This window comes from Polypterus senegalus, chromosome 2 (assembly GCF_016835505.1).
Source record: "Polypterus senegalus isolate Bchr_013 chromosome 2, ASM1683550v1, whole genome shotgun sequence".
NCBI classification, from domain to species: Eukaryota; Metazoa; Chordata; class Cladistia; order Polypteriformes; family Polypteridae; genus Polypterus; species Polypterus senegalus.
In genome coordinates, this window is record NC_053155.1 from 3216409 (window position 1) to 3233573 (window position 17165).

Consider the following 17165-nt stretch of genomic DNA (forward strand, 5'->3'; position numbering starts at 1 on the left):
AGCTCCCATATCCTTTACAAGATTAGCGGTGAAATACAGCTTATAAACTTGAAGAAAGAGAAAACAGAGAGGCAGATATTGATGATCCAGTTTCCTTTTTACATTGACAGGCTAAGATGTTAACGTATCCCATTTATGGAAAAGCTTTGACAAGGGTAGGTCACCTCTAAAGTACGGCCAGAGATCAGGAAGTATCTTCACTACAAGTATTTCTGATGCTGCTGAAAGTGGGACTCGAGAAACCTCCGTCAAAAAGACTGTTACTGACTTCTGTGGATTTAAAAAGCTTTGTGTATTCTGCAATAGCCAGCATACTCTCGTTGAATTAGTAAAGTCAAAGTTTTACCGCATAAAGTAAAGAACTGACTTTTTAAAATCAAGAGGTTTATGTTTTCACCATCTAAAACAGGGGCACCTTGGTAAGAATTGTAAAGAATGAAATGTCAGACATGTTCTTTTCAGCACCCAGATATCTTGCATATAAAAAGAGGATGGAGCAACATCTACGACTACAGCCAGGGTAGCAACATCTGCTGGGGGGTAAACCGAGACTGGAACTTGTGCCTTTACTGGGGCCGGAGAAGAATGTGTACTGCATGTGGTTCACGTTAAGTTAAAATCTAAGAAGAGTGAAAGGTATATAGAAACATACGCCTTTATAGACCTCGGCAGTACAGTAACAATCTGCACTGAAAGGCTCCAGAGACAGTTAAACCTTCAGAGGAGAAGAACACAAGTATACCTCAAAACTATGAGTAACTATTATGATGATGATTCAAACATGCTAACTGAATGCTCTGTCAGATTTGCCAGTCTGTGGTCTCAATGATGATGAATATATTGATTTGTCAAAGGTCTACACGCAGGTCTCCATTCCAGTGAACAGAGAAAGTATTCCACTACAAGAGGATATCAACAAGTGGGCATATCTTAAAGAGGTACGTCTATCCCGTATTGGCTCTGAAGTTAATAGACTAGGGAGCTTTGCCCCCTGCTTGCTTTGCTTTCCCGCCCCCTGCTTGCTTCGCTTGCCAACCCTCGTGTTTGGTTTTCTGGATACACACTTTTAAGAATGTTTTTTTCTTTGAATTGTTGCTATTTCATTAGTTTCACTTTTATTTCAGAACTTCTGCAAAATCAATATTTGGAATCTTTCGAGTCCCAATATGCTGAATCTTTTAAATGAGGTCAGTGAGACGTGTGTTTAATGACTTTGTACCATAATTCAGGATTGGTTTCTCTGTTTGGAATTTCAGCACAGACAAAGCGATCTTTATCATCAGCAGTTAATAATTTTTTTTGCAAAGTAACCAATAAATGCATGTGAGGTAAACTCCGTTTTTGAAATTCTCTGACTTGAACTTCAAAGCCTTACAATATTTACATATTTCTGACATACCACCTATGTCCATATATTTGATCTCTATTTGCCTTTTCGTTATTTCTCCGAGTAATAATTTCTCTTACTTTGCTCTAATGCAATGTTTACTTTCTTTTTTTGACACTGTCATTTTTTTCTGGTTTCATATTCTGTAACTTGCTCTGCATGTGTTTTGCGCCTACGTTTTTTTTGAGCCTTTTGAATTCCCGTTTTCATCTTCTCTAACCTGCTCTGCATGTGTTTGGCCTCCTTGTTTTTAACCTCTTTATGATGTTTTACTTTGTTTTCTACTCTTTGTCTTTTTATTTCTGACCTCGCTTTGTCCTGCTTTTTTTCAGTGACACCTGGTCTGTGGTGATTATTTTCCCTTTTTCGAGTAATAATTTCCATTTGTTTGTGCTACTGTAATCTTTACTTTCTTTTTGTATATTTTCTAATTTTCCTACTTTCATATTCTTTGACTTTCTCCACATGTGTATCGTGCCAACGTTTTTTTTTTTTTTAAGCCTTTTGAATTCCACTCCTTTGTTAATCTCTAACCTGCTCTGCAAGTGTATAGCGCCAACGTTTGAGAACGTCTTTTTGTAGTTCTACTTTGTCTTTTACTCTATCTTTTAATTCTGAGCCCGATTGGACCTGCTTTTGTTTTATTTCCACTAGTTACGGGCTGATAATTACTTTCCTTATTTTCTGAATTGGCCCCTAGATTATTCTTTTTTTTTTGTCTCTCCAATGCTTTTGAGTCTCTTTTCTCCACACTGCTTTCTTCTTCGCTTCGTCGTCAACATTTCATTCATAACTGTCCTTATATGCTTTATATGTGCTGAGAGCCCTGGATCTGTGTGTGCTCAAAGCCTTTACACGACTGAGTGTTTTGCTGCCCGTTGTCTTATTTGATATTGATTGTAAGTAGGTCGTGTCTTGCAAGAATCTCATGTTCTACATCATCGCGAGATGGTCCTGGGTCAATCTCTTGACACATTGTCTCATGTTTAAGGCCAATTTAAGGTCCCTGCAAGATGCTCCGTGACCATTCTCTTTCATCTCGCGGATCTTTTAAGTGTCTTCCGTGATCTTAACATGAAGATCACATCTTTATGCCCTAGTGTTTCTCTCTAGGATTTTTTTATAATAGAGAGAAATCAACAACCCAGCAGGCAGTCATGAATCATACCTAGCCAAGGAGATCGACCTCATGATGTGAAGACTACACCTGGATGGGTGGTCAGTGGACAATACAAAAAGATAGATGACCTCACAAAACAAAGTGCCAAGCTGCCCAAACATTCGATCAATTGTGTGTCAATAACAGAGATTGAAGATATGTTGCTGCAACAGTATAGCACAGATTTCCAGAGCGCAGCTGTGAAGAAAAGGAGGAGATGTCACAGGAGGACATCAAGTTCATGTGCATAGCCTCAGAATCTGTGAGACTGGTAGGTGGCCACTACTGTTTAAAATTGCCTTTAAAGTGTTTTAAAGAAACACTTAAAATGCCAAACAATCGCTGTATTGCTGAACAGGGTGCTATTGGACTGAAGAGAAAACTGAGCAACAATTCAGATTTCCATAAAGACTATAAAACGTTCATGAGAGACATTATTGAGAAAGGTTACGCTGTCAAGGTACAAAAAGAAAGCCTGAATTGCAATAAAGGCAGAGTGTGGTACATCCCACATCACGGTGTGTATCATCCAAAGGAAAATAAGATTTGAGTGGTCTTTGATCCCCTACCAGGAGACTTCACTAGAAGAAAAATTATTATAAGGCCCTGACCTAACTAACACCCTCATTGGCATCCTTACAAAATTCAGAAAGGAGCCAATAGCAGTAATGGCAGACATTAAGTCAATGTTCTACCAAGTTAAAGTCCCAGATAAATACACTGAAAGTAATCTAAGTAAAGACTTGGAGGAATTTAAAATGACAGTGTTACTTCTTCACCCAGTTGTGCTTCTTGTGTTTTATGTAGAACAGCTGAAGATGCCAGATATACATTTCTTGCGGAAGCTGCTAGCACTTGTAGCGTGTGGCCGGGGCTCTTGCCAGGCTGGGATGACTCCACGCTGGGAGGACTGAGGGAGTAAGCATGGCCAGAGCGTTATCTACCCCGGGATGCTAGATGGCAACCCCCCCCCCGGGTTGCAGTGGTGCCTCAGACTCCCGCAGGGCTTCATGGGAGTTGGAGTGTAGTGCACCCCTGAGGGGATCTGCAGGCGCTGCCAGGAAAGGCTGCAGCAGGAGCTGCTGAACCCTTATGGGCAGTTCTTCTGACACACCAGGAAGTGCTGCCGGAAAGGAGTAATCAAGCACCTGGAACCTTATTAAAGGAGCCAGCAGCCACTTCTCAGAGAGCCAGAGTCGGGTGGAGAAATGACGAAGCTTGACCAGAGTAGTGAACAAGAGAAAAGATAAAGAGAAGGAAGAGACTTGTGGTATTGTACTGTGCTTGTGCTTGAACTGTGTTATACATGTGGGGAATGGGAAGGCGTTCCCCACAAGGGAAAACGAAAAAATAAACCTTGTGTGCCTTGGAACTTGTGTCCCATGCTTGTCTGTGTCAGGCTCAGCTTTCAATCTGAAAGTAATCCAGAAGAACAAAAATCACTGATCGCAAAGAACATGAAAAGTACAAACTGACCTTAAAACCAGGCCTGACTTACTTTAGAAAACTTGGCTAAAGCTGAAACAGAACTTATCTGCCTCAGCCAACTGCAAGAATTACCAAAAATAGATAGATAGATAGATAGATAGATAGATAGATAGATAGATAGATAGATAGATAGATAGATAGATAGATAGATAGATAGATAGATAGATGTGAAAGGCACTATATGATAGATAGATAGATAGATAGATAGATAGATAGATAGATAGATAGATAGATAGATAGATAGATAGATAGATAGATAGATAGATAGATAGATAGATAGATACTTTATTAATCCCAAGGGGAAATTCACATACTCAACTATGTGCTCACACAACTATGTCAGAAATACTGGATACCTGAAGCAAACTCAGCTATCAGAAAAATCATTTCAAAGTGCACAACATGTAGAATATACAATGTGAAAGCAGGTGAGTAAAAAATGGCGGATTTACCAGAAGATTGCTTAGTACCTGACCAACCACCATTCACTAATGTTGGAGTTGATTATTTTGGTCCTTTTCAAGTCAAAAGAGGATGAAGTCTGGTCAAGTCTGGTACGGAGTAATCTTCACTTGTTTAACAACCAGAGCTGCCCACATAGAGATGGCACACAGCTTAGACTCTGATTCTTGTATCAATGCCATATGCTGATTCATGTGCAGAAGAGGACAAGTTAAAATAATGCGCTCAGATAATGGAACAAAGTTTATTGGAGCAGAAAGAGCTCTACATGACACAATTTAAAATCTAGATGAAGAAAAAATCAGCAACGGTATCATGAACAAAGAAATCAAATGGATTTTCAATCCACTATCAGCCTCTCATCAAGGTGGAGTGTGGGAGACAAATCAGAAGCATAAGAAAGATTCTAAACTCAACACTAAAACAACAGACACTCGATGATGAAAGACTACAAACAATGATGTGTGAAGTGAAATCAATCATCAATAACAGACCTCTGACAGAGACATCAGACGACCCAAATGACTTGGAGGCACTCACACCCAATCACTTGCTGTTAATGAAGACACAACCTGACAAGCCTCCTGGACTCTTTTCTAAAACCGACCGGTACACTCGGAGACGCTGTAAGTAAGTTCAGTAAATGGTTGGTTTGTTTTGGAAAAGATAGACTAAGGAGCATTTACCAACACTTCAAGAACGTCAGAAATAGCTTACAGCAAGAAGAAACTTTGAACAGGGAGGTTGTGTTAATTGTAGATGATGCTGCACCTCACAATGCCTGAGTAATTAAAGGAGCGACTCATCAAGACAATGGCAGATGGCAAAGGGGCAGTCAGAAGAGTTTGTGTGCAGCACACTGGACAGACCTGTGAATAAACTGGGCCTGCTGCAAGAAACTGCCAAAGTTTGAAATAAGAAATCCTTAAATGTTTGTTTGCAGTGTTCTTATTAGTGACTTGAAAACTGCGTTAGTTAATGTAAAAGTAAAGTTAGTGGCTCTTATTAAGTAAAGTATAGTATAGTAATTATGTCAGCTCCTGCATAGCTAATTAGGGGTCAGAAATGTAAGAGCCAATCTTAGAAAGTGAATTCTTAAGTTAAATTTATATTAGTGTTTGTGTGATCTCTATAGAACATTAGCTTCTAGATAGAATATGGTGTAGTCTTTTACGCCATGTTAAGTTTATTTGAGATTGAACTTTCTTGCCATGTAAATAATAATGTGTGTTAATTCAGTCAGTGTGTGTTTGGAGTCTCATTGCTAGCATGGCCTGGTAGACTCATTTAGCAGTTTACAAGTGAGATAACTTCAAGAAACAAACAAGATATAGAAGCTTTAAACAGGACTTTTCTTAATCTTTTCTTTTCTTTGCTGTATCAATTATTTCTCTATTTTTGTGTGAACTGTTTTACTTTGAATTTTTACTAAAGCTTTTAGAAATTAAGATATTTTGTCAGTGGAATCATTTCAACGTCTCAAGCTATCTTTGAATCCCATAAAGCAAACTAAAGCTGCAGAACCTTAGTAATTCTGAATAAACGCAGCTACATAGTGTATAATAAAACATTCTCGATATCAAAATAAATGTCAAAGAGCAGGCCTTCTTCATGTCTCACCACTCAATGTCCTCTTGTCGTCACTCTGGTCCTTCTAAAGAGGACAATAAGAGGACATTGAGTGGCCTTTCACAACAACGTGAACAGACGCTGTACCTGATGGACTCCATGTCTTGATGTCCCACTGGATGATCTTCTCCAAACTGTTTTTCAGACATGACAGCTCATTTCTCAGGTCTTCAAAAGAGAAATCAGCAGTGACAGTGAAGCTGAGCGAGTCTCCATTAGAAGGAAGGACACAGCAAGATGAGAAAGTCTGCATCAGGAGAGAAGAGGGGATGAGATTTCATCTTTTAGAAGATCTTTAACAATGTGCCAATGTCTTCAAAATTTTTCATTCAACCTGTAAAGCCTACTTCTCCAAAACACGCGTGAGAAAACTCCTATGTTCTTATTGTCACAGCAACTGCCCACCAATAACCACCTTTGTTTAGATTACGTCTGCCTGAAGAAGGAGCCTGAGTTGCCATGAAACCCTGCATATTGTAATCTTTTTAGTTAATCAATAAAAGGGGTCATTTTGCTTAACTTCTCACTACATCCATAATGGCCAAAACGGTACAACACCTTTGTTTTGTAAATGTGTCAGTTAGCAGCGCTGAACCTGCACTGACCCATCCCTCGTTCAGCCAGCCATTTGCCCCTCCTGACACTTACGCTCTCTGTGTAACACCATCCATCCATCCATCATCCACCGTTTATCCGAAGTCAGGTCACGGGGACAGCAGCCTAAGCAGGGAAGCCCAGACCTCCCTCTCCCCGACCACATTCTCCAGCACCTCTGGGAGGACCCTGAGGCGTTCCCAGACCAGCCAGGAAATATAATCCTTCCAGCGTGTCCTGGGTCTGCCCCATGGCCTTTTCCTAGTGGGGCATGCCTTGAACCCCCTCAGGGAGGCGTCCAGGGGGCATCCTGACCAGATGCCTGAACCACCTCAACTGACTCCTCTCAATGCGGAGGAGCAGTGACTCTACTCCGAGTCTCTCCCGGATAACTGAACTCCTCACCCTGTCTCTAAGGGAAAGTCCAACCACCCTGCGGAGTATACTAATTTCGACCGCGTGTATCCACGATCTTGCTCTTTCGGTCACTACCCAAAGCTCGTGGCCATAGGTGAGGGTAGGAACGTAGATCGACTGGTAAATTGACAGCCTTGCCTTTTGGCTCAGCTCTCCCTTCACCACGATGGACCGTTGCATAGCTCGCATTACTGCGGATGCCGCACCAATCCCTCTGTCAACCTCCCTCTCCCTTCTTTCCTAACTCGTGAACAAGACCCCGAGATACTTGAACTTCTCCACTTGAGGCAGTACTGTGTTCCCAACCTGGAGAAAGCATTCCACACTTTTCCGGCTGAGAACCATGGCCTCAGATTTAGAGGGGCTGACTCTCATCCCTGCTGCTTCGCACTCGGCTGTGAACTGCTCCAGTGAGAGATGGAGGTCACTGTCCGATATAGCCAACAGAATCATGTCATCTGCAAATAGCAGAGACAAGATTCTGAGGTCACCGAACAAGACCCCCTCCGCTCCTTGGCTGCGCCTAGAAATTCTGTCCATATAACTTATGAACAGAATCGGTGACAAAGGGCAGCCCTGGCGGAGTCCAACCTCAACAGGAAACGAGTCCAACTTTTTACTGGCAATGCGGACCAAGCTCCTGATCCTCCTGTACTGGGACTGGATGGCTCGTAACAACAAGCTTTGTACCCCGTACTCTTGGAGCACAACCCATAGAATGCCTCGAGGGTCCACAAAACACACATGAACTGGTTGGGCAAACTCCCATGCCCCCTCCAGGATCCTGGCCAAAGTATAGAGCTGGTCCAATGTTCCACAGCTGGGACGGAATCCGCATTGTTCCTCTTGAATCTGAGATTCGACCATCGACCGAACTCTCTTCTCCAGCACCCCTGAATAGACCTTACCGGGGAGGCTGAGGAGTGTGATCCCCCTATAGTTGGAGCACATCCTCCGGTCACCCTTCTTAAAAAGGGCAACCACCACCCCGGTTTGCCAATCCAGAGGCACTGCCCTCAATGTCCATACGATGCTGCAGAGACGTGTCAACCAGGACAGCCCCACAACATCCAGAGCCTTGAGGAACCCAGGGTGAACCTCGTCCACCCCAGGAGCCCTGCCACCTCGGAGCTTTTTAACTACCTCAGCGACCTCAGCCCCTGTTATTGACGGGCTCCCCACTGGAGTCCTCCAACTCTGCTTCCTCTAAGAAAGACATGCTGGTGAGATTGAGAAGATCCTCGAAGTATTCCTTCCACCGCACAATAACGTCTGCAGTTGAAGTCAGCAGGGCCCCATCTCCACTGTACACAGTGTTGGTGAAGCACCGCTTTCCCCTCCTGAGGCGCCTGATGGTTTGCCTGAACCGTTGCCTGAAAGTCGTTTTCCATGGCTTCCCCAAACTCCTCCCATGCCCGAGTTTCTGCCTCTGCAACAGCTGATGCCTCCACATACTTGGCCCGCCGTTACACCTCTGCTGTCTCTGGAGACCCACTGGTCAACCAGACCTGATAGGACTTCTTTCTTCAGCTTGATGGCCTCTCGAACCTTAGGTGTCCACCACCGGGTTCGTGGATTGCCGCCACGAGGGGCACTGACAACCTTGCAGCCACAGCTCTGTTCTGCTGCTTCGACAATGGAGGCTCAGAACCTCCCTCGGAATGAGGTTGAAGTTCTGCCGGAGGTGGTAGTTAAAGATCTTTCTGACTGGTTTCTCTGCCAGACGTTCCCAGCAGACCCTCTCCCGCCATCTGATCCAACTTACCACCAGGTGGTGATCATTTGACAGCTCAGCCCTTCTCTTCACCCAAGTGTCCAAGACATAAGGTTGCAGGTCTGATGACACAATTACAAAGTCGATCATCGAGCTGCGACCTTGGGCATCCTGGCGCCAAGTGCACTTATGGACACCCTTATGCTTGAACATGGTGTTCGTTATGGACAATCCATAGCCAGCACAGAAGTCCAACAACTGAACACCACTCGAGTTTAGATCAGGGAGGCCATTCCTCCCAATCACACCTCTCCTGGTTTCACTGTCATTGCTGACATGAGCATTTAAGTCTCACAGTAGGACGATAGAGTCACTGCGCCTCGCAGCGTCTCTTCCAGGGACTCCAAGAAGGTCGGGTACTCTGAACTGTCATTTGACGCATAAGCACAAACAACAGTCAAAGTCCTTCCTCCAACTCAAAGTGGTAGGGAAACAACCCTCTCGTCCAATGGGGAGAACCCCAATGTACAGGCCTCGAACCGGGGGGCCATAAGCAAGCCCACACATGCCCGACGCCTCTCACCCACAGCAACTCCAGAGTGGAACAAAGTCCAGCCTCTCTCAAGAGGAATGGTTCCAGAGCCCAGACCATGCATAGAGGTGAGCCTGACTATATCTATCCGGTACCTCTCAACCTCTTGCACCAGTTCAGGCTCCTTCCCTACTAGAGAGGTAACATTCCATGTCTCAAAAGCCAGTTTCAGCAACCGAGGGCTGGAACACCAGAGTTATCGCCTTCGGCTACCACCCATATCAAATTGCACCTGACCCCTATGGCCTCTCTTGCAGGTGGTGGGCCCACAAGAGAGCGGAACCACGCTGCTCCTTCGGGCTGAGCTCGGCTGGGCCCCGTGGTCAAAGGTCCAGCCACCAGGCAGTCGCCAGCGAGCCCCTCCCCCGGGCCTGGCTCCAGGGTGGGGCCCTGGGTACCATTTCCAGGGCAAGGGACATGCCGATCCTTGATTTAACTCCATATGGGGTCTCAGGATCGAGTTAGTCTGGATCTTCACCTCAGACCTGTTTGCCTTGGGAAGCCCTACCAGGAGCTTGTAGCTCCCAACAACACAGCTCCGAGGATCACTAGACCGCGCAAGCCCTTTTGCCACGGCAAGGTCTTGATCCAAGAAGGGTAACACCACCAGCTCGAATTCTCTAACTTACAGCACAAGCCTGCTTTGAAAATGTATATGGCAAAGAGTTGTAAGGAGATATGATAGCAATTGTAAGAGCCAATTTTAGAAAATTAAAGTTTTGAGTTAAACTCATGTTAATTTTTGCTTAATCTGAATAGAATATAATTTCTTCCATAGTCATAGACAATGGTATGGTCTTTTCCCCCTATAAGTTAGTAAGAGATAGAACCTTCTTGCTATAACTGAGAAACAGTGTGATAATAGTAGCTGTTGTGTTTAGAACAGGTCCCAGTAAACAGGGACTTGAAAGACCCATTTTTAACTTAGAAATGGAATAAGCATACAGTTTTCTGACCGCCATAGTTGAAATGGTTCAGAAACGTTTACAAATGGTTTAGAAATGATAAGTAAATAGTAATGATTTAAGATGTAACAAGATTAAGCTTAGAACTGAACTTTTTTTAATATGAATTTTTTCCCTTTTTTTGCTATTTTAATTTTCTTTTTTGTGTGAACTGTTTTACTTTGAAACTTAACTAAACATTAAAAAATGAAGATATTTTGTTTGTGGAATCATTTCTGCGCATCAGGCTTTTGTTGAATCCCATTTTTTAAGTTAGAGCTGCTGAACCTTGGCAACTTTGGAAAAACGCAGCTACAGCAATGATATATCAGTATTTGAAATGCACACAGTTCATGTGTGTTCCATGCTACAACAATCCGTGTAAATGTACGACAAAACAAGAAATGTTATGTCTTGGAGACACAAAGCAAATGTATGTGTTTATTATATCAAATATAACTGTTTGAATGTAAATTTGTATTTTTGACAATCACGCTTCTGTGACGTCAACCATTAACACTAGAATTACCAGAGCCTACGAAAAAAATGTAGATCTAGCTCACCTTAAATCCGTTTGCACCTCTCCCTCAGCGTCTTTTGTCCTGTAAATGTGCCGATAAAGACAAGCAGCAAGCAGCCTGCTATTCCATCCCCTGCCGCCGCAGAACGAGCACAAAGTTCCCCTAGCTCATGCCTTGATTGATTATCTGGGAGTGAAGTGCTGGAGTTTTAGAGTGGAAATAATAGATCGTTATTTAGAACACATGCATTTCATGTGTGTTCTGTTTCTACAATAATCAGTGTAAACACATTGTTAAAACAGATACGTTTTTCATATTTTAGTAGTAAATGACAGTGTTGGCATAAACTATATAATGTGTGAAGCCTGAAGTCCAAAGATGAAATAAACAATTTCACAAACAACAGCTTCCGTGGTGTAGCGGTAAGGTTTGCTGACTTGTAATCAAGAGTCCCCAGTTCGATCCCCACTGCCTCCTGTATTTACTGTTTTCAGTAGTGAGCTGCTCTTATTGTTAATATTATACAGTACACACATACATTTAGTTTGTGTCTGTAACAGACGGTGTACATTTATAGGATTTATAAAAGTTACCGTTTTTTGTTTTTCACTTTTATTCTCTCAGTCACGATCACAATATATACTACCGCAGTGTTAATTTTTAATTGAAACTGAGAGTAACTTTGGATGTCAGTGGTGTTTTGAGGCAATGGAACTGGACATTCTCTGATCTGGAGGGATAAACGCTGACACACAAACGCTGGTGAATTTGTCTTCTTTGTATCTCATCGTCACTTGAACATTTTTTTCAGTTTTATTGAGTGTTCCTGCTCACGTTGAATTGGTATGTACCTTATGGTCTATAATGTCAAAAAGAACAAAAAAAAAAAAACAGAGTCATGGGTATATATGATATTTGGAATTATTCATTTTATGACCTGTGTAGTACATTTCGCAAAACTGTGGTACGGATGCAACATTATTCATATTATTCATATTCATTCACATAACATCTAGTGCTTGTAATCGGTGACCACGTGTTTTTTTTCCCCCCTATCTTTCCATTTTCCTTGTTGCTGTATGTTGCTGTTTCTTTTGTACTCCAGGACATGCAGAGGAAAAAATACTACAGAGAGGTCAGTTCAGCGCTATATGGAATCATCAGATTCAAATGTTAACTGTTCACACACACGCGCAAGGACCGTCCTTCCTACATTTACGACGTGTGTACCTGTTGTAATGCACACACTTCTCTCTATGCTGTGGTTTCTATTACACACCTGAAAGAAAGAGACAATAAATGTGACATTTTAAAGAAATCATTTTATGAGCTTAATAGTACCAATCAGTAAACATCATCGCACTAATACAATATTATTTGAAAACGAACAGTGTCAGATCGGGTGTGAATTTATGCTGCCGCTGTTAGTTAGAGTCAGATTAGGAGGGTCAGGGTTGGGGGGGGGAACAGTACGATCGTGATTGAGAGAATAAAACTGAAAAAGCTAACTTTTACAAGTACAATAAATTTATACCAATGTCCCATATATTTGTCTTTCTTTTTTTCTCCGTGCTGCGTTGACATCGTACACCAGAAGGCGTGAGCTTATTCAGTGCGGCAGGAACATGCAGGTGGCCAGATGCTGTGTGCTATAACAAGCTTGACCTGGCGGCGATCAACACACATGTACTGTGCAAGGCATGTATGGGGGCCACTGAGAAAAGAAGAGTCTTCATGGCTCAGCTTGCAGAGGAACTTTGTCATCACATCTTACTAGAAAAGGTGATGGAAAAAGAAAAGGAGGATGCAACATCAACAAGCTTCGGTTCCAGACAGCTGCTTGCCCCAGGAAAGTAAACTGAGTCAGCGTCAGGTGCCCTTTCAATGTAATAGAAACCACAGAATAGAGAGAAGTGTGTGCATTGCAACAGGTACACATGTCGTAAATGTAGGAAGGACAGTCCTTGCGTGTGTGAACTGTTAACATTTGAATCTGATGATTGCATATAGTGCTGAACTGACCTCTCTGTACTATTCTAAAAAATCAAGTGACGGTGAGATACGCAGAAGGCAGATTCACCAGCGTTTGTGTGTCAGCTTTTATCCCTCCAGATCAGAGAATGTGCAGTTCCATTGCCTCAAAACACCACTTACATCTACAGTTACTCCCAGTTTCAAATAAAAACTAACAGCGTTAGATCCCTAGGGCGGTAGTATGTATCATGATTGTGACTGAGAGAATAAAAGTGAAAATAAAATGGTAACTTTTACAAGTCCTATAAATGTACACGAACTGTTATAGACACAAACCAAATGTATGTGTGGTTTATATTGTATAATATTAACAATAAGAGCAGCTCACTACTGAAAATAGCAAATATAGGAAGCAGTCAGGATCGAACCAGGGACTCTTGATTACAAGTCAGCAAATCTTATGGCTACGCCACTGTGGTGATCTTGTTAGGTTCATGGTTTAATCATTACACAGGATTGAAAGATATAATAACTTTTTAATAGACAGACTTTAGAGACATGTACTTTTTACTATGGTTCTCTAGTTCACGTCCATTCTCTCACTTGCTTCCACATTCACAGGCATTACTAATCATATTGTAAGTATTCCTTAATAGACCTTACTAATCAACTATCATTACATCTTCCTCTCTTAAAGAGAAGTAAGGCATTATTTTTAAGCTTAGTAATGTTATACATTTCAAATGCTACTTTCATAAACTTCACTTTAAACAACTGAACTATCCAGAACATTTCAGGCATACACTCAACATTCAAACTACCGGTATGTATCAGCACAACTGTTAAAGGAATTCAGCATTTCTTAATTGATAATGTTCCTTTAATCCTCAACATGTCTCAATGAGTCGTTCTGGTGGTTTTACTTGACGTGTTGATCTTCTGGTTAATTGTGTTTGCAGTTGAGATGTTCTTTCCTGATTTATATTTATTTTCTCATTAATATTTGTTTCACTGGTGTTAGTGTTATGATTAGAGGTTATTGGTCCTTTGATGTCTCGACGGTTTCTTCTTAAAACAGCTCCTTCATCTGTCTGTATGTTGTATGATCTAGGCTGTGTCTGTTCTAATACAGTTCCTGTTTGTGTCCATGTGCTGTATTTATCCTTGCACTTTACAATATTACCAGGTTGGAGTTCAGGCAATTCACGAGTACCTCTGTCAAAGTAGAACTTTTGTTTTTCTTTCTGTTGTTCCTTGTACTTTTTCACTTTCTCCCCTTCTTTTGTTCTTAACAGGTTCTCATCAATGGGTAAATTTGTTCTTAATCTTCTGCCCATAAAATAAGACAACTTCAGTTAACATTTAGTGTTAACATCTAGGGGTGTTGCACGATATGCAAGAAGACCCTTGTAGAAATCACCTCCACTACAGTATCTTTGGCCTTCTGCATCAGCCGCTTCACTATTTGCACTGACTTCTCAACCAGTCCATTTGGCTGAGGAAAATGTGGGCTTGAAGTATCATGAATAATATCCCAATCTTTGTAGAATGTTTTAAACTTCTCATTAGCAAACTGTGGTCCATTATCACTAAACACCTCATTTGGTATGCCATGTCTTGAGAATATGGACTTCATGCATGTTATCACAGCATCTGCAGTGGTACTGCTCAGTTTGCATACTTCAGGGTAAAGATAATAATAGTCTGTCACAACTAGATAATCTGCTCCATTACATGCAAAAAGATCAACTCCTACCTTCTGATATGGTCTTGCTGGTGTACCATGTGGTTTCAGTGGTTCTGCTGGGTTATGTACTTGATACCTCTGACACGTGTCACAATACATTGTTTCGTGTGCTCTCTTTTTACATTTCTCAATACCCAGATGTCCTTCGTAAATCTTTTTCAACATTTCTTTTCTCAAGCTCTTTGGTATAACTATTTTACTTCCTTTAACACTAGAATTACCAGAGCCTACGAAAAAACTCGTAATTCCGTCCCACCTTAAACTGCTTCTTAAATCCCTTCACACCTCTCCGCCAGCGCCCTTTGTCTTCTAAATGTGCTGATAAAGAGAAGCTTGGAGCAGCCGGCTATTCCATCCCCCACCAATTTAGAACGTGCACAAACTTCTCTCAGCTCACGCCTTGATTGAGTATCTGGGAGTGAAGTGGAGTTTTAGAGTGGAAATAATAGATCGTTATTTGGAACACACGCATTTCATGTCTGTTCAGTTTCTACAGTAATCTGTGTCAACACATTGTTAAAACAGAAACGTTTTTTATATTCTAGTAGTAGATGACAAAATGTAGGCATAAACTATATAATGTATGAAGCCTGAAGTCCAAATAGCAAAGAAACATTTTCACAAGAATAACACAATTGCTTTTATTCAAAATATAACTGCAGAAACAAAAAGCCGCCTTAACATGTGACATTGACAGCAGTTTATTGTAACTGCCTCCGTGGTTCAATAGACTCAGCCCACGCTTGGGAATCAAAAGGTCACGAGTTCGAACCTGCGCCCCTCCATTTTGAGAAGTAAACTGCTCTTAGTCTTACTGTTTTAAAATAAAAGCATACATTTGATTTCAGTCTGTAACAGCCGGTGCAATTTATGATCCTTGTAAAGGTTAGCTTTTTTTTTTATTCACTTTTCATTCTCTCAGTCAGAATCAATCCATACAACCCCATCTGACACGGCTGTTTTCACTAAAGGCGCTATAGCTCTGCAGTGTACCACGATGCATACTAACGCCCCGGTTCTGACGCACAAGCGCTGGCGAAGCTGCCTTCTTCGTATCTCACCGTCTCTTGCTTTTCTTTTATTCAGTTTTATTGAGTGTTCCTGCCAGTCCCCGCCTGTTGCTGTACGCTTTTTCTTTTGCACTCCAGGACATGCAGAGGAGAAAATGGTAAAGAGCAGTAACTTCGGCGCTATATGCAATCATCAGACACTCCCCATCTGCCCATGTCGCTCAAACACAGGAACATATATTGGTGTAAAAGTATAACAAAAGTGCACTTTTATTCAAGTGCACTTTTTCCATCGCCTTTTCCTGTAAGAAGCAATGTACACACTTCTCTCTATGCTGTGGTTTCTATTACACACCTGAAAGAAAGAGACAATACATGTGAAAATATCCAGCATACAGCAACATGCGGGACTGGCAGGAACACTCAATAAAACTGAATAAAAAGAAAATCAAGTGACGGTGAGATACTGAAGAAGGCAGCTTCGCCAGCGTCTGTGTGTCAGAACCCTTTTTTGGTGCGTTAGTATGCATCGTGGTACAACGCAGAGCTATAGCGCATCTGTATTCTGTTTCTTTTGTACTCCAGGGCACGCAGAGGAGAGAATGGTAAAGAGCAGTAACTTCGGCGCTATATGCAATCATCAGACACTCCCCATCTGCCCGTTGTTTTGTTATACTTTTCAATACTTTTATACTGCTCAAACGGGCATGCTCAAAAAATACACATGTAATGCCACGAAAAGTGCACGCAGACACTTCATTTCGCAAACAAAACAAGTGCACTTTTATTCAAAACTACCTGTATAACCGAAGAAAAAGAAAGCAAGTTACAGTAGGCGATTGATACGACAGCTTGCATGGTGCAATGCTAAGAAGTGCTGATTTTCATTCCATGCTATATAAAATCATCACATTCAAATATTAACAGTTCCCACACACCCAAGGACCGTCCTTCCTACATTTACGACACGTGTACTTGTTGCCGTGTACACACCTCTCTGTGCTATGGTTTCTATTACACTGAATGAGCACCTGACACTGTACTTTCTTCCCTGGGGGAAGGTCCCGCATCAGAGAATTTCCAGTTCCTGCATAAATTCACACCCGATCTGACGCTGTTCGTTTTCAAATAATATTGCATTAGTGCGATTATATTTTCACATATATTGTCTCTTTCTTTCAGGTGTGTAATAGAAACCACAGCATAGAGAGAAGTGTGTACATTGCTTCTTACAGGAAAAGGCGATGGAAAAAGTGCACTTGAATAAAAGTGCACTTTTGTTATACTTTTACACCAATATATGTTCCTGTGTTTGAACGACACGGGCAGATGGGGAGTGTCTGATGATTGCATATAGCGCCGAAGTTACTGGTCTTTACCATTCTTTCCTCTGCATGTCCTGGAGTACAAAAGAAACAGCATACAGCAACATGCGGGACTGGCAGGAACACTCAATAAAACTGAATAAAAGAAAAGCAAGTGACGGTGAGATACGAAGAAGGCGGCTTCGCCAGCGTTTGTGTGTCA

General features: G+C 41.9%; 1 protein-coding gene across 1 annotated transcript in view; it reads right to left on the minus strand.

Annotated features, from left to right (window-relative positions):
* Nucleotides 1–17165, minus strand: part of LOC120524123 (NACHT, LRR and PYD domains-containing protein 3-like) — a 156550-nt gene that overhangs the window by 112368 nt on the left and 27017 nt on the right. Inside the window, exon 4 of the mRNA XM_039746000.1 lies at nt 6213–6372. Coding sequence (XP_039601934.1) covers nt 6213–6372 — 160 coding nt within the window. The remainder of the gene's footprint in view (nt 1–6212; nt 6373–17165) is intronic.